Source organism: Saccostrea echinata, unplaced genomic scaffold, assembly GCF_033153115.1.
Source record: "Saccostrea echinata isolate AGI-Se365-2 ecotype Australia unplaced genomic scaffold, CSIRO_AGI_Sech_v1 ptg000013l, whole genome shotgun sequence".
In the NCBI taxonomy this organism is placed as follows: domain Eukaryota; kingdom Metazoa; phylum Mollusca; class Bivalvia; order Ostreida; family Ostreidae; genus Saccostrea; species Saccostrea echinata.
The window spans coordinates 6807656-6830026 of record NW_026889762.1 but is presented as its reverse complement, the minus strand read 5'-3'; the positions used below and the strand labels follow the sequence as shown (position 1 = coordinate 6830026).

Here is a 22371-nt window from a genome sequence, read left to right as displayed (position 1 = left end):
TAACGGTCGCAAATAACAAATGAGAGATTGGTTATTCCCTCAATTAACATAATAACAAATAAGGGCATATTATGATAGGGAGTTGGAACAACAAAAATCTTAGTAAAAGTTAACATCCTAAGAACGATCTGTAATATGCATATTTAAAATATTTTTTGTTCCACCATACAAATATCTCATGGTCAAATGTCGAGACATTTTTTGGTAAATATAGATGGGAAAGTAAATGTACAGAATTAGTAGGAATATTGCAGCAATAAAAAAATCCGATCCCTAACAAATAAATAATCTGCTTCACATCAAAACACTTAAACAAACATAGTGTGGTTTTCACGGGAAAATTCTCATTAACATATGGGGGGAAAAGGTGGGGTCCCTTTTCTTCCACAAAATTAAATGTATCTAATCAAATAATATCAATTCACAAATATTGTGCACCTTTATTGTACACTTAACGTAGAACTTATGTTGTATGACATCTTGTTAAGTGGGCGTATTCAAGACTGACTCAGTTAATGAAAATACACAACTGTAATAATGTGAATGGCATGCAATTATTTTGAAGGAATGCAAAGCTGCTAAGAAATCTTCAGTTGACTGTTAAATAGTACTGTGTCGTCTGTCATTCTCTTAGTATATCTTATAGACAACATGTTTATTACCCATCCTCCTTGGTTTATGATGAAGTTTGCTACATAATCAGACAGAAGGCGTGTTGTATAGCTCATCAGGTTACCTATCCAACTCTGTCCGCTCTTCACAGCTCTTCAGGTAACTCTTAAATGGAAAGAGTAAAGCTCTGAAGAACTGTCTTCAAAAGAAGATGAAAATAAATTAGCATACCTGTTTAACAAACTTTAACTTCACATGAATCACTCACAATATTCACGGTATTTGCTTCTATGCCCCCCTTTTACGTGCCTTTTTACAAGCTGTCTTAGCCAAACAAATTCTGCTTCATATGAATACAAAAAAGGTCTGCTAATAACTGGGCACAATTCGTACCCCTGGTAATTACAATAAATTGTTGGAAGACCTGGTCTCCAAAAACCACATAGATATTGTCAATCAGAAACTCAAGCATCTTTTTACTGATAACTTCAGCATACTTGTGTGTACAATCAGAATTCTTCTTAACAAAATAATTTTGAAAATGACCAATAACAAGGTAGGTAAATTTACGAGTTCCGTTTTTATTGAAAAAGCAGCTGTCAATGATATCAAAAAGCCTGGTGTATAAATTCGAAAAGTCGTAAGTTTTTAAGCTGTTGATTTTGGTAAACTCGTGATTTGAAATTTTCCAAAAGTTCCTTGGGATTTTTAAGTATCCACATCTGATTTACACAACTTCTCGAATATTTTGTTGCACAGTACTCTTGAAGTTTCTCCTTCACAATTGTTAATATCTTAGTGAGGAGTAAAGAAAGAGGCTTGGTTGAACATTTACTGGAAATCGCTATTTATCTTTGTTTGTAAGGATTTTTATGAAGTTCGAAATCCAATATAGATATGGTAATTCAAATTCATTTTGGTTGTTTGGAATATTAAAAATATTCAAAACTGACAAATGATTTTGAAGAATTTCTTCCTTAGAAAGAGAACTATGAGTATAAGTTGGATTACCACTTGTAGAATTAAATCCAAGTTCCTCTAAAATACATTAAATATAATGAGCCTTACAAACAAAGACAATATTGGTACCTGCTGTGTCAGCTAGGACCAGTACATACTGATCGTGTATTCTATCTAATTCCTTTTTCACATCTGAATTATTAAGGACAGAAGAATAAATAGTTTTTCTATGATGTTTATTATTATTTGTTGGTTTTATTGGCCTCTCACTATTTTATAACATTTGGATTTGTTATCATCATTTTAAAATAAATGACATTTATGGAAAACGCTTAAAATTTGTTCTGTTGTCTTTGGCAAAATGGTAACTTCACAGTATGCAGTTGCTGTTGATATAAGGATAGTTTACACTACTCAAAAGTAGTCACCGTACAATTTCATATCTAAAAACAGTTGTTTTCTAAAGAAATACTCAGATCGTCTTGGAAATTAGTAAGAATTAGAAAATTTATGTGCAAGAAGTTTAAAATAAATATTACTACTCACCAAATGTAAAGAATATACACAAATTTATGAAGGAATGAGTTTTCTGTTTGAGAGACACATTTTTGTGGATCAACCAGAGCAAAAACTAGCAGAAATTATGTGCAGAGTGAACTAGGTTATCTTTGTACGGAAAGATTATATTGTACCAATTAGAAGCATTATCTCGACTTATCGTCTATATCTGACATACATGATAAAGTCTGAAGATAACAGTTATCGATCTCACAAAAACTTCAAACAATACAAACATGTGAAAAAGAGCATAAACAGGGATCACTGGATATTCCAGAGATGGATCAGGTGTCTATAGTCAGTATAGTCAGTAAAACATCAAAATATGAAACAGATGTGGCAGACTCTGTGGTGTCTTTAATTACAAGTTCACTGGGAAATATCGATCGATGTGAATGAAAGTAACTATTGTTAATTGATATTACATCGTTGATATATCTAAATGTCGAGTTGAAGTCAATGGCAAGTGTTTTTCTTCTCATGTAGAAGTTTCTGAAAAATATTTGATTCATAGGAATGTAAAAACAGTTCAGCTAGTAATTGAGCATAATTAGTGCCCATCGAATTCCCAACAGTTTGTTTTGGACGACCTGGTCTCCGTAGACTGCATGTTGTCAATGAGGAACCACTGCATCCTTTCAATATCAACCTCAGAGTACCGTACTTGTGTGTTGAATCAGAATGATATTTAACAAAGTAATTTTGTATATGACGATCTACAAGACGTGAAAATTTCCGAGTTCCCTTTTTTCCTGTCTTGTTTGTGCATCATGCAAAAAGGTATAAATAATTGAATTAATAACAGTTATGGCAAAGATTATAGCTTATCAAAATTACATCAAACGTCAAGATCAAGGTCATGAGGTCAATGAGGTCAAATATAATAAAAAATCCAAAAGGTCTTGCCAGAAGTTTGTTTGTTTGTTTGTATGTTGTTTAACGTCCTTCTCGAGAATTTTTCACTCATATGGAGACGCCACCACTTGCCGGTGGAGAGCTGCAAATTTTGTCCTATGCTCGGCACTTACGGCCATTGAGCAGTGAGGGATCTTTATCGTGCCAGCACCTACTGCGACACGGGACATCGGTTTTTACGGTCTCATCCGAAGGACCGGTCTCCACATCCCACAGTGGGATTCGAACACGCGACGTAAGGATCAACTCCTTACATCGCGACTCTAGAGTAGGCGCTCTAACCACTGCGCCACGCGGGTGACTCTTGCCAGAAGTAATGCACATGGGAAAAAAATATCAAGAAACCAAGGTATACAAATGGAAAAGGTCTTGAAACAGGTAATGCACATGTCAAATGTAAATGCCATATCATACAATAAAGTTATCAGTAATGTTTAAATTTTTGAAATTAGATCAAACTTCAGAGTCATTATCATGGGGTTAAAATCATAGTACATTTATAAATGATTGTCAGAGGTAATGCACGTGTCTAATACAATGCCCTATATTCGTTCCTGCAAAAGTTAGCAACACCGATAAAATGTTTGAAAATTAGCTCAAACTTGAGAGTCAAGGTCTCGGGGTCAAAGCACATTCGGAAACATTTTGACACAGATAATTCACTTTTCAGATATGAACGCCGTTTTACACGACATTAAAAAAAATAATCAAAGTTAAAATTTTTGAAAATTGAGTCAAACAAGAAGGTCAAAGTCAAAGATCAAAAATCATAGCATTTTCGGAAACATCTTGTCACAAGTAATGCATATGTCAAATATGAAAGACCAATCTTTTCTGGGAAAAAAAGCTATAAGCAAAGAAATTTTTTTTAAAAGTAGGTCAAACTTCAAGGTCCAGGGGCCAAAAACCATAATATATTTGGAAAATTCTTGTCACAGGTAAGACACATGTCGAAAATAAAAGCCCTATCTCTTCTCAATCAAAAGTTATAGGCAAAGATAATTTTTTTTGAAAAGAAGGTCAAACTTAATAATCAAAGGTCAAAATTGTTATAAATTTGGAAAGGTTTTGCCACAGGTAATATGCATGTATAATATGAAAGCCTATTTTTTCTAATTCAAAAATTATGGTCAATTTAAAGAAATGTTATTTTTTTTTAAAAGTATGTCAAACTTCAAGGTCAAGGTCACGGGGTAAAAATCATTGTATATTTGGAAAGGTCTTGTCACAGGTAATGTACATGTGAAAAATGAAAGCCCTTTCCCTTCTCATTCAAAAGTTATGACCAAAGTTAAAAGTTTTTGGAGACAGACAGACTGACAGACTGGGAGACAAACTAATACGATTTAATGTCCCTTGGCTTTTGCGAAAGCGGGGGACAACAAAGGCAACATAAAACGATTTTTGTTCTTAAATCGAAAATATTTAGATGATGAATTAGAAGAGGTCTATCGCACAAAAAAGAGCAGAAATGCAAATTCTCAGTGATTATGTTCTTTTACTTACAGAGAGAATTTTTACACAGTATCCAACGCTTAAATACGTCAAGATGTTTTAGTGATGAAGAAATAAAAAAAAACTTATTAGTTTTGAAACAGATTCAGAGAAGAGCCAAAGACTATTGACTAAACACACTTCCATTCTTTCAATAGAAGAAATGATCGATTTGCTCCTGCAGAAAGTGAGCAAAATTATTCAAAGTGCTAGTGAGAAAAAAGAGAGGGCGATTGATTTTTGCCATGAAGGCACTAAAAAGGAGAAGTGATTTTCCTGCGTGTGTTCAAAATCTTTCGTCTTGACCATATCTTTAAGTGTATTAAAAAATCAAACGACTTCCTGTCAATTTTGAATATTGCCATGCATGAATATTTTGGAATTTGTTTACCAACTAAATTCGATTACTTTCACAAATACTTTATCCTTTTAGTCTGTTTGATTCGAATTTTTAAAAACTAAACTTCACACAAAAAGTCACGACCCGCGGGATTTCTTGGTGAAGTTAAAATGCAAACAAGGGACTGAAGCATTTTGAACTCTAGTAGGGTTGGTAGGGGTGGCTGGGTGCAAAACTCTATAGAATAAACAAGGGGAGTGATAAGCGAGCATAATATAGCTTAGAAGGGGAGATCTTTTGTACTAGTAACGTTTCCTCTATAATAATGACATGAAAAATTAATTTAAATTTCAACGAGTACTCGACTATCGTTCGACTAAAGCTTCCGACTATTCGACTAAGCTGTCCGAGTAAAATTGACACCCCTAGTACAAAATTATGCGATTTTGATGCTAGTATGTTCAATGTGTTCCACATTTGTTATGGATTTTTGCTTTGCTCTATGGTTGACCTATAATAATTGACCTTTGCCATGTCTATAGGTGCCGTGACCTTGTTTCTCCAGATTCTGAAGTTTTCGAAATCACCACCTTGATGGAAACTGTCACGCATATGTTGTGCCTTAGTGATTTCTGGTGTTAACCATTTAGAAATATTCTTGTTTTTTACTCGCTTTGTTTTAATTTTTGCATGTTTGTCTAATACTTTGTTAAATATGGTATAAAAGTTTTTCAAAATTTCATTTGGGTCACATATACTTTCAATGAGGTAAAATTAGCACTATCTAAATCACACAATCAGGTTTCAGAGAAATCGACCTCATTGAAGTTTTTAAAGCATCTGTATGACATCTCAATGTGCTTTCCTTTACGTATAAAGAATTTATTTGTTTTTCTTGTGAAACACACATGTTAGTGGTCTGACAAAGCAATGGGGGCACTTGAATTTCACACTTGTTTTCAGTTGGAAGTAACAGATGGAGGCCGATATGCAAAACAATAGAAACTTGGTTTAGAACTGGGAATTATAATTTCAAGCCATATTGTTTCTATTTTATTCTGTTCAAAGTCATCTCGACGCTTATAATTTAGATCTTTAGACACATAGACCAAAAGCCTCCACCTGCTTTATATGATCTATCCATTCTCTCAAAAACATATCCATTTATACTTAATTCATTATTACCTCGATTTTCTTTTTTTATTTAAAAAAAGTTTCACAAACCCCAAACACATCCAATGGTTATTCACTATTTAAAAGTATTTAGATTTGATCAAATTTTGGCAAAATGTGACAAACATTTAGATTTCCCAAATTTTAATGCCTTATTATTTAGGCCAAATGAATTTCTAGATTTTTCGGGGGGATGATTTGTATACTTTTCATGACGAGCTTTGAAGTTTCTGAATGCATCATTGTTTGTGTGAATTTCTGAAGTTTCTTTTTTGATAATGAATTTACAGAAAAATTAGGGATATGTGGCTTGTTTGAATTAAGGCCTTTGGCAGTATATAAACATTAACATTTTACGTTATTGCTTTCTGGACATAAATTTGTAAGTTCTTCATAATGGTTTTTACAACTAGGATAATTGTTATTTGTAATGACGGCTGTACATTCATTGCGGATTCCCTAATACATGTATACACAAAATTTAAGTTTGTGACAACATTCCCAGCAAGTAACTTTTCTCCAATGCCTGTAGTTACGTGCGCAATGCCCCTCTTCACCACAGATTCGACAGGGGTGTGTTTAAGGGGTGTATTTAGGCGGTCGTGTACTCTGTCGCATTTCAAAATATTTACATGTCCTTGCATGATCCTGAGTAAGGAAGATGTTCCTTGTCAGAGAGATGGATTCCGTTCTTCCAGTACAATTCCGGGTGAGGTTTCTCTTCCTTAAACGCCTGTGTTGTGGATATCACTGTAGCTCCGTTTTCCTCACAAACATATCGAATCATATTATTGATTTCACATACATTGATATAACTCCTTGCCAACACTTCACAAATAAACACTTGTAGACTACAATTCCGGGACTTGAGATCGATAATAATTTCCACAAGATCATTTTTCAATGGCCTCCATGTCGCTGTTGTTTCCGACATCATTTCCCCCAGCAAGAATAACCACATTACTGTAGGAAGAGACATTTATCTTAGCTAATTTTGCCGGAATATGAGAGACTTGGGCTCCTCTGTTTGTGCTAACTTGTACACAGGGCAGTAATCTACAGGTTTTGATTCTCTGCAGTATTGAACTCCCAATCAAGAGCACATGTTTCCCATCTTTTGGCTGTCTCCGAAATTTCTTCGTCTTTTGGCTCAGTGGTAAATATGGACTGGATTCTGCATCCGTGGATGTGCTTAAATCTGTCCTGTTAGCAGTTAAGGTGCACTGTTTGTGTCTGGAGACTCCGTTTAACACAGGAAGACCTTCAGTAGTTGTTCCTTTCTGTTTCAGAGATTTATTTGATGTTTGAGTTGAAGTACTTTTACATATCCCTCTTTTAGGAAGCAACGGCTTTTTTTAGATTTTCAACTTCCTGTGTTAAAGTTTCAACCATTTCAGAGAGTTGTTTGATGATCTCTGCACTGCTGCATTGGTAACAATTAAGATCCACAGCTAGTCTGTTATTTTTTTCCGGATTTGCAAGTATTTTTGGAGTGGATGAATAATATGGAGATGATTGCTGAATAACCAGCTTGCTTTCTGTATTACTATGACTGGCATACTGAGTTACAGTATCAAGATCAGGTTGACTTTTTATTTCATTCAGAAAGTCATTCCTGTACCATTCATAAGCACTAGCCCCTTGAATTAGAATGGTATTAGTGCTTCTGTAAATCGCTACAGTTACTGAATCACATGCAGATTTGTAGATGCACCCATTTCTTTTATTATTCCTATGAAATGAAAGCTTTTTCTGAAGCTCAGATAAAACGAATTCATGCTTCTTGCCATCGTTTTGTATGGTCACATTTTCTTTTTTAAGCTTAACCTGAAGATATTCTGGTATACTCACTGAAGGGGTTAAGTTGATTTTTAAAAAAAACTGGAATTTACACTAAGATCCATCATTTCTTCATCATTTTTTCTTATCAGCTGAGCTCATAAGAGCTCATAAAAACACGTCTTATCTCTTTAGCAGTCAGTATAGAATATATATATTTGGAATTGTTGATATTGCAAAAGGTTGTGAAGACTTTTACTGGAAAAAATTCAATAATCATTGTATTATGCTGTTAATCTTGCACAATTTATTTATCATATACTTATTTTTGTATATTATTTACAGTATTTTTTTTCAGTGTATTTATTTTTTCACACATAGCCAGCAAATCTGTTTTTATATTATAAATAAAACATCATTTTTGTTGGCCTGAAAAAAAGCATATGGTTTTCGTGTTCTCCAAATATTTTTAAATTGGGTGCATTTAAATTCAGTGTTTTTTTTGTTGTTGTTGTTGTTTTTTTTTTTTGTTTTTTTTTAAACACCAAAGGTGCTCGTGTGATATTCCTTAAGTTATTACTGTATTCAAGTAAAGGACATACATAAATTTGAAATGTTGCTAATACACGTAGAGTAATTTCTTGTATACAGTACAGTAATAATGTATTATATGAACTGTTTGTTTGATTTTTTCAAAATTCAACTAATGTTCAACTAACTTGATTGTCATTCAATCATTAAAACAACTCAATACTTTAACTGATTTTTACCTGACATTGAATACAACTGATTCATTCCGGCTTCAATATATAAGAAAGGGAACATATTGCATTTTTTTCATGACAATTTGTTTTCCTTGCCATTCTCTCCCTTTACATGAATGATTTCTTGAACAGATATGAAATTTTATTTAGGGTAGAAAGTAACCTGTACCCAAAAGCTTAAATTTTAATTTGGTCTAATGTAAGCCAAAAAACTCTGAGTTTGAATGACCAATCTAGTAAGCATCCTCTTTTTATATCTATTGTGTATACATATTGTATTTGGGTATTTATTGGGATGAATAGGGTTTAAACACAAATATATATGATCTAAAATTTGGTTACAGAAATGTGTTATAATATGTGGACTTCATAAACTTGCATTTAATGTATAATTTTAAAAAATACTTAGATTTGTATTGTTTTTAGCAGATGATGTCACATATGACAACTTCAAATATGTAAAACCACTAAAACAATGTTTTAACTTAATGTACTTTTTTTCATTTCTCAAACATTATATTATCAAAAAGTACCAGGTATTTTTAAAAATCCCCAAAACATCTACACCAAAATTGAGTTATTCAAAGGGAAAAACAAAATTTATATACATTGTTTCTCATCCATTGCCTTTTAATCAAAAGATTTTTGTTCTCGGATTTGAAATGTTTATTTTTATTTATTTATTGTGTTGAAAACTGACATATAATATTTTTTCATACAGTAATTTTATCTTGTTAAAAGGTGTTATTTATTTTGTTGCATACATGTATACGAAGTATTGTTATTATATTGCCACATTCCAATATATACACTAAGTTAAATTTTACTCATGAAATATATTTTATTTGCTATGCACACCGTCCATTTATTTCAGTCAGCTGTTATTTTAAGTGCTTAATTGAATATCTTTCATTTTAAATGATTATCTAGGGGAATTTTATTTTCATAATTCTATCAAGAGTCCATTAAAGAAAACAAATTGTTTGTGAGTTAGAAATGTACATGTTCTCAGGTAAAGATGTAGAAGATTTGTGATCAAAATATATTTTATCAATTTCTTTTCAACTATAATGTGTAATTTATTCATGAGTCACTAAAAACTTTCCTGGTTATTTTGCAGAGAGTAAATTTAAAAACTTGCAAACCACTACCTCTCCTCAGACCAGTGTTGAATGTGAATATTTAATATGCAAAGGCAGGATCGTGTGTATTTTCCCTTCACCATTTCAGTATCTAATGAACCTTGTTTTTATTCCCTCAGTCAATCTGGATTTTATGTTAAATAATGAAAAAATAATGAATCATAGATGCAAATTGTCTCATAATCAGCTCTCGATGTACCAATTTCTGGTCACTGAAATCGAGTTTAAGTTGAAAGTGCTGCTACATCTCCCCTCAGTGTGCCTTTGCTCAGTCTTATGACAGCCTGAAAGAACATATTGAGCATTTATTGACCTAAATGTGAATAAAAGTAACAAATGGAAATTAGACACAAAAAATACTCTTTTTTCTCAAATATCCCTTAAGGGAGCCGACTGGGGTTTTATTGTGTGAAAACTACTGTGAAAACTATAGAGAATCTTTTAACTTTTTTATCATACGTAACTTGACTTCAGGGTACATGCCAATTTTAGGGAAAATCTGCCGTCTATGTATTTTAGGGTCCTTCTCAAAATACAGGTACATCTAGTATAGTAAAGTGCCAATTTTAAGCACTTCAAAGCAAATTATACAAATACTATAATCAACTTTTTTGCTCAAATTAAAACATTTGATGAGATATCTATATTGTACAATAAATGTAACAAACATAAAATTCTATCGTCTTGTTTCTAAAGGGGTATCTCAAAACGTCAAAATTGATGAAATTTCCTGTTTTATGGAGTACTACAAAATATGACAAATATCAAAGATTTATTTTAAAAAAAAAAACAGAAATGATTGTAAAATTCTCAAATTTTTATGTTTTAAATTTCAAGAGCTTATATCTAATACTTTTTCTTTTATTAAATTTATTATGACCCCTCTTAAAGAGCTTCCATTTATCATAACACTATTACGATGTCAATCTACCTATAAGGTGAAAAATCGTTTTAAAATCAGTTATATAGAATTGTAAATTAATTTTTTCAATCTGTGATTACTAGGTTTTGTCAAGTTTTATTACTTATGTAAGAATAGTTGCTTAAAACAGTAAAATAATGGAAATACTTCATTTTACAATGATGCTCGAATAATTGCACACAAATTGTTCATGCACACACACACATATATTTATATATATGTCATAGGTACTGCTTCATGCTTTATATAGTGTATTATTCATTAAAACCCAAATATTGAACCATAACTAATGTACCGTTACATGCATATTTATACCTGTTTGAGATCCTCCCACTTTAAGTTGAAATCATCGATCTCATGTTCAAACTCTATCATCTGACTGATATAATTTCTATGAAATCTTATCCTCTCTACATCATCCCCTTTTCGTTTGTGGCCAATGTTAGGTTCCTTACCCCATCCGTTGCTTGGAAGGTCGACATTTTTTGCATAATTTCTCAACAAGGTGTACATTGTTGATATTTCGAACTCACAAGAATCAGCAGGATTTCCTCCTTCTGCAAGGAAGAGGATATTCAACCTCATGAATTTGGTTTATGTTAGAAAAGAAAAACCAGAGGTCCATGGGCCACAACACTCACTTGAGTAACATTGGCCCTGCTGTTCTTCACCAGATTTCCACCTTTTTAATATTTATTGCAACCCCACCACACATGTTCCCCCAGGGGTTATAATTTGGAAAAAAAAAATATAATTTACACTACCGAATAGAGCTTCCATATAAACTTCAGCTTTTCTGGTCCAGTGGTTATTGGGAAGGAGATTTATAAACTTTTTCCCTATATATTTCAATTTAAAACTTTGATTCCCTATTGTGGCCCCACGCTATCCTTTTGGGGGCAATGATGTGAACTATTAGAATTTACACTAACACAGAAAGCCTCCATATAAGTTTCAGCGTTTTTTTCTGGCCCAGTGGTTCTGGAGTAGACATTTTTAATGCATTCAATATATTTTTGTCTTTTCTTGATTATCTCCATTTGGAAAGGACCTGGGTCTATTATTTTAATAAGATCAAAGGCTCACTGGAGTATTCAGCTCAGATGAGCTAAAAAATGAGGCAATTATCTCTCATTAACAAAGGAATTTTTAATGACAACACAAGCTCTAATTATTAAAATATTAATTAACGTCGCGTAGGGGTATCTAGAGCAAATGATCTAGAGTCGCGGAGATTGGAGTTGATCCTAATGTCACGGGTTCGAATCATACTGTGGGACGTGGGGACAAGTCCTTTGGATGAGACGGCAATACGAGGTCTCGTGTTGCAGTAGATGCTAGCTCGAAAAAAAAAAATATCCCTCACTTCTCAATGGCCTTGAGCGCCGAATACCAGTATAACTGTGCAGCCCTCAACTGGCAAATATTGGCCTCTCCATATAAGTGAAACATTCTCGAGAGGGACATTAAGCTACAAACATATAAACAAACAAGCAAATATTAATCACCAAGTGAAAAAGAAATGTTTGTCACCTAATAAATGGGCAATATATGTACAGAATTTAAGATAAGCAAAATACTTATAAAATCCTAAATGTTCATTATGATTTTAAACAAACATATATGAAAATAATTTTTTCAAATGTAAATATTGATGAAAGATTTTGCATAACAGAAATACATGTTTCGAGATTTTTTTTATGCTAAAAAGGACAGTAAAATGTCTGTTGAAGTCCTTGTACATAAACTTTTTATATTGTATTTTTTTTCCTCCAGAACCACTGGACTAATTCAATCAAATTTGCCACAAAGCACCCTCAGGTAAAAGGGATTAAAATGAAGGGCGACACCCTCTTTCAAAGGGGAAATAATTAAGAATTAGTAAAAATTATGATATGTTTAAAACATCTTTTTTTCTTAAACCACTGCGCTAGAAAAGATAACACTTTTGGAAAAACTTTATTAAATTGACTAGATGTAAACGTGTTTAAATCATGACCCCTGGGGGTAGGATGGGGCCACAATGATCGAACAAAGTTTTACATATGAATTTATAAGCAAAAACTTCCCAAGAACCACTGGGCAAGAAGATTTTAAACTTATTTGACAACTTCATCATATAGTGTAGATTCAAGTTGGTTCAAATCATAACCCCCATAATGGGTGATCTCAGTTAAACATAGAAATATATAAGAAAAATTTTCTCAAGAATAGCAGAAGCATTATACATCATTATGTCATTTTGATATGGAAGCATCCTTAGGTAGTGCAGATTTAAGTTTGTTCAATCTATGACCTTTGTGGCATTGAATAGGCGATCAAAGTTTTACAAAGTAATATACATGTATATATATTGGGAAAAAAATACATGATGATGAGGAAAAAAGGGCCATATAATGACTCAGGTGAGCGTGGTGGCCTACTTTCCCTAACCTGGATAAAGGACAGGTATCTGATCTTTTTGTACTCTTTTTTCTCCGTTCACAATGAGGTATTTTTTTTCGGTCAACATGTTCTGCAGTTCATGTCCAGGGAAGATGTCATCGAAAAATATTTGAAGGGCATCTCGTGAAAGTCTTACTAGTTTTAGGAAGCGCATCAAACGCTTTTCATTATCTGAAAAAAATTACAAAAATGTAATTATTTGTCGAGACGATGCACTTTATGTAAAGAACTGCGAACGATAGTTTTGTTCTGCCGCCTACCTACAAGTCATTTTTCAAAATTTAACATATTTGAATGACTTTTCAAATTTATAGATATTTTTGTGAATTTTCATGAAAGATAACTTATTTGGAAAAGCAAAGAGCGATAACTCTATAATTTTGGCAAAATAAGCAAAAATTCCGTCTAACAGGTCTTTGTGTTTCATCGGGGAGATATGTTTACAGACAAAAAAAAAAAAAAAAAAAATTAAAAAAAAAAAAAAAACATAGCAAAAATGGACATTTTTTTTACCCATTTCAAATGATATTACAAATCTTAGAAATGTATTTCATCAATCTTATACATTAAATTTTGCGTAATTTTGACATACAGAAAGATTTAAGGAACATTCATCTATTTCCATGCACATTTAAAAATTTAGTAATGTTTTAAGGCCTGGTTTCAACAAATAAAATTTTACCAACCTTATAAAAAGAATTGTAAAGAAATCAATTAAATTTTTGACGCATCTTATGAGTTAATAAATGAATTGCCAAATCTTTGCATTCAAATAAGTTTTTATGGCCAAAATGCAAGTTATATTGAATTAGATGGGTCTAAAATGTAGGCGGGAATCGAGAGTAAGCGTTTGTAATTCTTACGTAAATATGTGTCAAGAATATATGTATATATTTGATTTAAATGGGTCATCTCCAGATTTCAAGTGAAAATGTTGGATAAACGGAAAATGACAGCAGATATTTTTTTTCTAATTACACATGTAGCAGGAATGGAGAAAATGTTTGGCTGGACCGGGAATCAAACCTGGGACCCCTGCATCACTAGTCAGGTTCTCTTCCGACTGAGCTACCCAGGCTGATATCCACAGCCCAAACCATTACATCCCTCCTTCCTTAAATTGTTTTCGCCCTCGAAGACACAACCCAAGTTCTTATTAGTCCCTGACAGGACTTTCACCTTCAAGTCCAGGGGTGGTCAACGGCACCAAACCTGTAACAGGAAAGGAGGAAATGTTTGGCCTTTCTTCAGACGACAAATGTTCACTCTGGACTTGATGTCTCTGTTGTGATGCTACAGAGCTGGAATAAAGCGGTGGTTCCTCCCCAAACACTTTGATCAAGATTTGTATTAAACCAAGAAGGTCCGACTGGGGCTGAAAGATCGATACAATTTTACACCAATCCATACGATTTTTTATATTAAGTAGTATCAGTAATATTGTATTAACGTAGTAAAACTAGAACAAAATCATTGTTAAAATCTAAGGAAATTCATTTACATTTCTTGTTTTGTGAATTTCTTGAGGTGTCTTAGTATGCATTTCATGAAGGTGTTTCTTTCCGTATTACATAAGTTTCTGAGCTATCCTTCGCTCTTTAATTTCTATCATTTTCGTTCATTAGCTGTTTCCTTGGATGCTGATTACTGTAGATCACTTTATTTTCGCTACACCTTCTTTTCGCAAGATACTTATTTGGAATTTATAAGCAAGACAAAATTTTTGCGAGCTAATGTTTTTGTATATAATCCTTACTAATACAAATATACGCGATCGAGAATAAAATTTCGTGAGCAGACAGACTGGCGTAAATACGCGAAAATAAAGTTCTCGCAAATAAAAGTGATTTACAGTAGTTGAAAATAAACAACATGTACATGACAACGGGTAACTACATGTAGGTATTACGCAGGAGACTTGACAACCACCGTGCAATCAAATTGTTGTAGGCAGTGCTAGTAACTGCACTTCTCCACATCGTCAATTTTATAGCCCATTACCAAGAAATCTATGGAGAAGCCACCACTTCCCGGTGGAGGGCTGCAAATTTATACTTATATTCGGTACTCTTGGCAATTGAGCATTGAGGGAACTTTTTCGTGCCAACACCTACATAATGCGACACTAGACCTCGATTTATACGGTCTCATCCGAAGGACCGGTCTCCACGTCCGGTAGTGGATTCGAACCCGCAACGTACGGATCAGCTCCCTACTCAGCGACCCAAGAGAAGACGCTCTAACCACTGCGTCACTTATGCATATACGTATTTCGTGTTTCTGTGCTTCTTAACTCCACCCATCAACCAATCATCTTTGAAAGGGTTGGTCAATAAACGAGGACATTGCTTAACGCCGATTGTAATGAAGAGCAAAAAGAAATACCTTTGTGAAATGCAGACCTTTTAGGAAATAAATAGAATTTTGAATATTTGAAGAAGGTTGCATATAATTGTAAGTATTATTTAAAGAACGAGACGGGTATTCTATCGTAGATATAAATTGGGGGTTGGGGTGGACGAGTGGTTATAACGAGTCTCCACCCCTATAAATGATAGAGCTAACATGTCGAGTTCTCTAAATGATTTGTGACACAGTCAATCAAAATAAGCACCTCCCACTTATAGCTATGCAGCATCCACAGTATATAGATTTCCACGGACAACGTACGATTCAGTTAGATTTGTTTTGATAACGGGGTAGACGTAACTGAAAAAAAAAAAACTGCATTTACTATTTGTATGTGCTTTTAATAGATTGAATCAGAATTCTTTTTAGACCGTGCTCTATTGTAGATACAGAATAGTTGGCCAACATGATAAAAATCTTTGACATCAAATTTCTTCAAAGAGCTGTTTGTATCGCCTGTTTTTATATCCAGGTAAACGGAGATTATGAGACCCCTCAAATATATCAGAATTAATCTCCATAACATCATAAATCTACTAAAAGGTTAAATCGTCCACCTTATCCAGTAAGAAATCAAGTCAATTACGTCTACCCTGTTGTCAAAACTAGTCCTACTAAATCTTACGTTGTCCGTGGAAATATATATAATGAGGATGCTGCACAGCTAAAAGTGGGAGGTGATTATTTTGATTGATCAAGTCATAAATCATTTGGAGAACTCGACAGGTTCTCGAACGCAGATACAAATTTAGGGCGGAGACTCGTGCTACATGTATGCACTCGTCCACCGCCCAAATTTGTACATGCATCTAAGATAGAGAACCCGTCTCGTTTTCTAAATAATACTTATTCCTTACGTATCTCCAGTCCCTCAGATAGGGTATGTTAACATTCCCGTTTGAGTCCACATTTCTATTGGCTTTTATGTACATGTTATTGTATGGTTTTACATAAACCATTGGCGAGTTATAGGGATGTGTGTCCAGTATCCAAACTATGATTGGAATGTTGTATTCATTTCCTTAAAAAAGTCAATTGAAATGCTTAAACTCACAGAACATGCAACAAATTGATGTCAACGATTTAAAATAATTGAAATTTTATATAAATATTTCAAAAATGCATGAATGAGATAGAACGATAATACTACAAATTTAACAGAAAAAATTATTATTCTTTTCAAATTCATAAAAAAATGTCTATGATCGATACCCTCGTAATTTACTGGAATAGTGCCGTTTAAATTCAAAAGATTTTTCTTTGTACCGTCTCCAAAATCTGCATGAGGAAAAAAGACGTAAAATTACATATATAATACTCATTAAAACAAAACAAGCATCATATAGGAGAAAACATTACGAAAATATTACCTTGATATGTGATCAGTTTTTTCAATTTTTCTTTTTCTGTCTGTCTGTCTCTCTCTCTCTCTCTCTCTCTCTGTTTCTTTCTTTTTCTCTCATTCTGCCTGTCGGTCTCTTTCTTTCTCTGTTCTCTCTTTCTCTCTCAGTCTGACTCTCTGTCTCTTTCGTTCTTCCCCCTCTTTGTCTCTGTCTCTCTCTGCCCCCCCCCCCCTCTCGCTCCGTGTTACTTACAAAATCTCTCTAGTTCAGGCCTTAGGTCTTTAAATTGACTTATAGCGTTCATGATATCCCTTTTGGCAATATCCGCATACTTGTACTAAAGAATCAGTAAAGAATGCAATGTCAAAGAGATTTCGATGTATCAAGCTACAAACGTTATAACTTTATTAGTTTTGAGCTCTATATCTAATCCAGAACTTGAACTGTTTTCCTCAAAAGAGGTAAAATAAAATTACATATGAAATATATGTTACCAAAAATACTAACATAACAAACAATGAAACTCTGCCAAGATATCATTAAACAATTATGCACGCTATCGATATTTGATTTTTGAATTTCATCTATAAAAAAATTGTCCCTAAGGTCAAATATTTTATTTCATAAGGTTGGTGAAAGCGAGGGGGTGAAGGTTTCAACTTTCTTTTACAACTAGGTTTTATGACATTACAGAATCACGATGATTTAATTATGCTACGGCAAAAAGTGAGGGAACCATCCTTTCATAGACTATTTTCAATATTGTAATGTTTGTTTTGGAAAAAAGTGGGTTGGGGAAGCCTCCCTGGCCCCCTTCCCCCGATACTACAAGCCTGAGATAATAGCGTATAGTTGAAATGCAATTACATTGAAGTTTCAGTAGTTTAGAAGAAATGCTTTCGCATTCGTTGTAACTAAACCAATATTTATCTATCATAAAAATTTAATATATCAGTAAATAAAAACTGCAAAACGACTTGACTTTTTTGTATGTAAAAAAATAATAATAAACGCTTCATGCGGGGACCGAACCAAAAACCTTGCGATTCCTGTGTTCTGGACTGTTTACATACTTTTGCTTTCTTTTTTCGGACTGGTAACTTAAACTTCTAAGCTATTCTTCGTGACCCTTCTTTTTAAGACGACAGCGAAGCAACACATTTATACAAAACGGGATGGGGGTATTTTTCCAACTTAATTTTTATGGTCTCTAAGACTTTTCACCATTTCTTTTTTAACAAAATGTTTGTTCATTTCTTTGCAAATATATCATTGGGTTTCAAATGACATTTAGGCATATTTAAAGTAATTAAAACACAATATGGATATCATGGTGGAAATATTACCCATTCCTAATAATTTAACTTCGTTTGTGACTCGTCATTTGATTGGATGAAAAATTAATTTATATCATATAACTTGTGTTACATACGTCACAAGGACTTGCTTCAAAAACCTATTAATCCTCTTGACGTTACATTTGAGATATACACAGTTCGAATACATTTCTGAAGGAGAAATTGTCTAATTTTCTAAATTTAATGATGGAAAATTTAATTATAAGGAGTGAATTTGATTAGCTACCCAAGTTTTACTGGTATAACCTAGGTTAGACAGTTTACACTTTTTTATAAACCGCTTCACGGTTTATAAAGCGTAAGCTGTCTCAACCCAGGTTTTAGATTATAATTTGGGTAGCTATTAAATTACATAGGAATCCGATACTGATATTTATCAAAAGAATGTTAAAATTCTATGCGACGGATCAATAAAAATATCATTAGTACTTTTCAAAGGCGCCCAGGTTCCTGCCGAATGCCAATCAAAACCTCCTTGTTCTTTATATTCATCACTTAACTGACTTATAAGGGGAGATTTGAAATGTTTGATATTTTACCTGACTTAATGCTTGCGTTGTTTCATCGGTTACAGAGCTCCCAGCCATGCCCTTCTTGTTATTCTAAATTGGTTTTATTTCTTAACATGAAACTATTCAGAAAAGACACTGTTGAACTTTGGGTTTTGATTGAGATCCTACTATTTACGACCAGGAAGATCTATTTTTCATTTGTACGACAATAGAAGTTTGACGGAGTATTATTGTTATCTTCTAACTCGTACCTTTAAACGTGTGTTTTAATTGCATATATTTTTGTCTTTCGGTGAGTCTTGCATCTATATATTTGGTCTGTGTGCCATATTTACAGGAGGCATTTAAAATCTTTTAAAACTTTAAATTAGTACACAGGTGTTATATTCCGATAACCTCTGTTTTCCTAAAGGCATTGGAAAAAGAACTTTTAGAAATGTTTTACAGTTACTTTTGTCTGTAAAACAATCAGTCTGCAAAATTTGTACTGGAATGGGACATTCAGAATCTAATTAGTTGCTTTTTGAAGAGAAGTATTCACATTGCTAATTTAAAAAAAAAAAAAAAAACATACACGTATATTTATTTTTGATGCTTTGTTCAAAGTATCATTATTATGATAATTAATTACAATCATTGAATTTGACAAATCTGTGGTCAGTAATACAAAACAAGTCTTTTGATAACATATATGCTTTAAGGATAAAAACACAAACTTTTCAAAAATCAGCAATATTTCTCATAGATTTATATTCAGATAAGTAACCTGAATAATGTTTATCAGTAAAAATGGGAGAACTTTGTAAGATTTCGTTGCAATGTTAAAAATATATGAAAAAAAATTGTATAGAATCTCCACAGAAAACTAAACAAAGTGCATATTCAAGCTCCAAAGAAACCTTACCATTTCTTTATATTTTAGGAATTTACTATTTATGTCATTTCTTATCAAAATCAGTCAAGAAACTTAATTTTTTTGTATTACCTAACCTTAAATTAGCACAAGGCAAAGGCAAGAAATAAAGAAAAATGAGTTTATTGCTAGTAAACAAATAAATATCTTTCTTTTGTATATGATTGTTAACCTATGGACAAATTACTTAAGATGACTGGTTTTTTTTTTCTTCTTTTTTTTTTAAAGAATAAAGTTTTTTTTAATGGAATTATATGTTAGATTCAAGAGGGGTGAATTACTTTTAGTCCAATGGACAATAGTCCATAGTTGTATTTTTATGTTATGTGAGGCACAAATAGACCATATCTTTTTTAAACTATGATGAAATATTTTGTATTTTTTAGACGAAGCAGATTTACGTATTAAGCTAGTATAATCATGAAAAGGAAATCAGTAATCATTTCAGATAATCCAAAAAACATCTTTGTTTTCTGGAGCATGTGGGATGTATTGAACACATTATTTTGCATGCTGGATGTATTGAACACGATCGTGAGAAATAAATCCAATCTTTACAAAGTAATAAGAATAAATTAAATGCAATCATTCAGTAGAATACATTGTGTTGAATATAATCTTTATAGATTTCCAGTGATAAGACACTTTTAAGAATGGATGAGATTTCCTATACATTTCTTTTGGGATGAGGAATTCAGTTCAAAGGTAATTTTATTACATCATAAGTCTTGCATGTAGTATCGGGGTGGGGTTGGGTGTTGGTTTGCTACACCTTTTTTTCCAAACATTTCTTTTTACTATTGAGAATGTTCACTGAAAGACTGGTTCCTCTCACCCTATTTTTTTGTTGCAGTAGAGTCAAAACAGGAAAAGTCTGTAATGTATGAATGAATTTCGTCAATGGAAAAAGCTTTATAGTCATAATTACGAGACGACAATTGACAAATCAATGTAGAATTGCTGAGTTGTCATTACGTACTGATTTAGATGTAAGAAATCTCGAAAATTTGAGATTACGCTATTTGTCTGTCAGTATATGAAATAATTATTTCTTTTCGTTGACAAAGAGAGCTAGGCCACATTATCAATTTTACACAATGAATTGCTTATCAAAATGCAATGCAATTTCAGCATACAAAAATTGCCTTTTAACTTTAAAAAGTTATAACCTTATTAAGTTATCGAAAAAAGTGAAAATAAAGAAAAGTATTCGAAAAAATCACTACAAAACATGGAATTTATGAACAGGGCTAAAAACACGGATTGACCCCCCCCCCTTCCCCCCGGAAATTCCAGGGGTTTGGATCAGGGCCCAAGATCATAAAATGATAGTAGACTTAACCCAAAATTTAAAATCAATGTTAATTTATAAATAATTTTCAGAATGAAAACGAAATTTTCAAACTTTGAATGACCTGGTGATTACACATATTTTCAAACTCTAATGCATATATGTTTAAGAAAACTCAAGGTATTTAAAAGAAAAAAAAATGACTTGCCAGTGAAATTGTCTTGGGGCTAGGTGCTAGGGGCGGTAAACATGTATAGACTGTCAATTGGTCACGTCCGCCGTGAGACTTAGTTATATGATCAGATTAAAGGAATATTCAATAGACAATCAAAGCATAAGAACTAGAGTGTTCCAAGGCATGAATAAAAGTAAAAGTGTGGTCATCTATTATTCAAGCAAATATTATATTACCTTTTAAAGTTAAAAAAAGACAGCAATAAATAATGTTTATCATAAAAGTACAATTAAAAATCGAAATGAATTCAATTAAAAATCCAGTGTACTGATCCTGAGCTGATGGAACAATCTGCCAAGTCGAAAAATATTATTAGGGAAAAAATTAATGTTGCAGCTGTTACAGAAAAGCGAATTTATGTAATTTTTTCTGCAATAGCTGCAATATTAATGTCCGTACTAACAATCAAAGTATTTTATGGTTTATATTTATATCTGTACAAATAATCATTTAAAGAGGGATTTAGGAGAGGAAATAGTGTATTTTTCATATGTACGCAATTGTACTCTTCATTGATGGAACAGCCACTGCTCACAGGTGAAATGTCTATTGCCGTTTACTGACTAGATAAAACGCATTATTTTTCTTGAGAAATAAAAGAAAAAAATTCAGTGGATGTAAATATAGCGGAATATTACTACAAAAATAAGGAAAAACTAATGATGGAAAACCTGAAGACGTATGGTTTTTCATACAATCAAGAGGTTAGTTGGCCTCTATAGTTCATAGTCGATCAGTAAAATATCCAAATATAAACAGATATTTACGCAATGAGAGTTGTAGCTCTTATCTATGGGTCGATGAACTTTTAGATTTTTTTTACGCGAAATAAATTAAAATAGCTTCAAATCATATCACATAAGAGGGTAATTTTGGTTGAGTTTTGAACACTACAAATACATCAATTTATAATTGCACTGTTCAGAGAATAAGAAGAGGTTCATTTATTTGGAATATCATTATTCTATTGTAACAACAGAACAAAAGTGTCTGAACAAATTGTAGCAACTTGCTTTTTTTCTTATTTCTGAAACCTTATTTTTTATTCGATTTGAATAACATCTTTGATCTTCTTAGGAACATGTTACTTTAAGGATTTCACAAAACATAAGTCATGTAAAATTGAAGTTTTTGTGTAACAAACGAATCCGCAAATTTATTGTTAGCTAAATAGGACTCAGATCTTTAGAAACTTTATCGTTGACA

General features: G+C 32.7%; 1 protein-coding gene across 1 annotated transcript; it reads right to left on the bottom strand.

Annotated features, from left to right (window-relative positions):
• Nucleotides 1–14356: 14356 nt before the first annotated feature.
• LOC133186300 (tumor susceptibility gene 101 protein-like) lies at nucleotides 14357–18801 on the bottom strand (the record flags this gene model as incomplete). The annotated part of the gene is made up of 5 exons (XM_061321521.1): nucleotides 18754–18801; nucleotides 17109–17193; nucleotides 16726–16791; nucleotides 16371–16534; nucleotides 14357–14479 (listed from the first exon to the last, which is right to left on the bottom strand). Coding segments are annotated over exons 1-5 (486 nt in total), but the record flags the coding sequence as incomplete, so codon positions are not given.
• Nucleotides 18802–22371: the final 3570 nt, after the last annotated feature.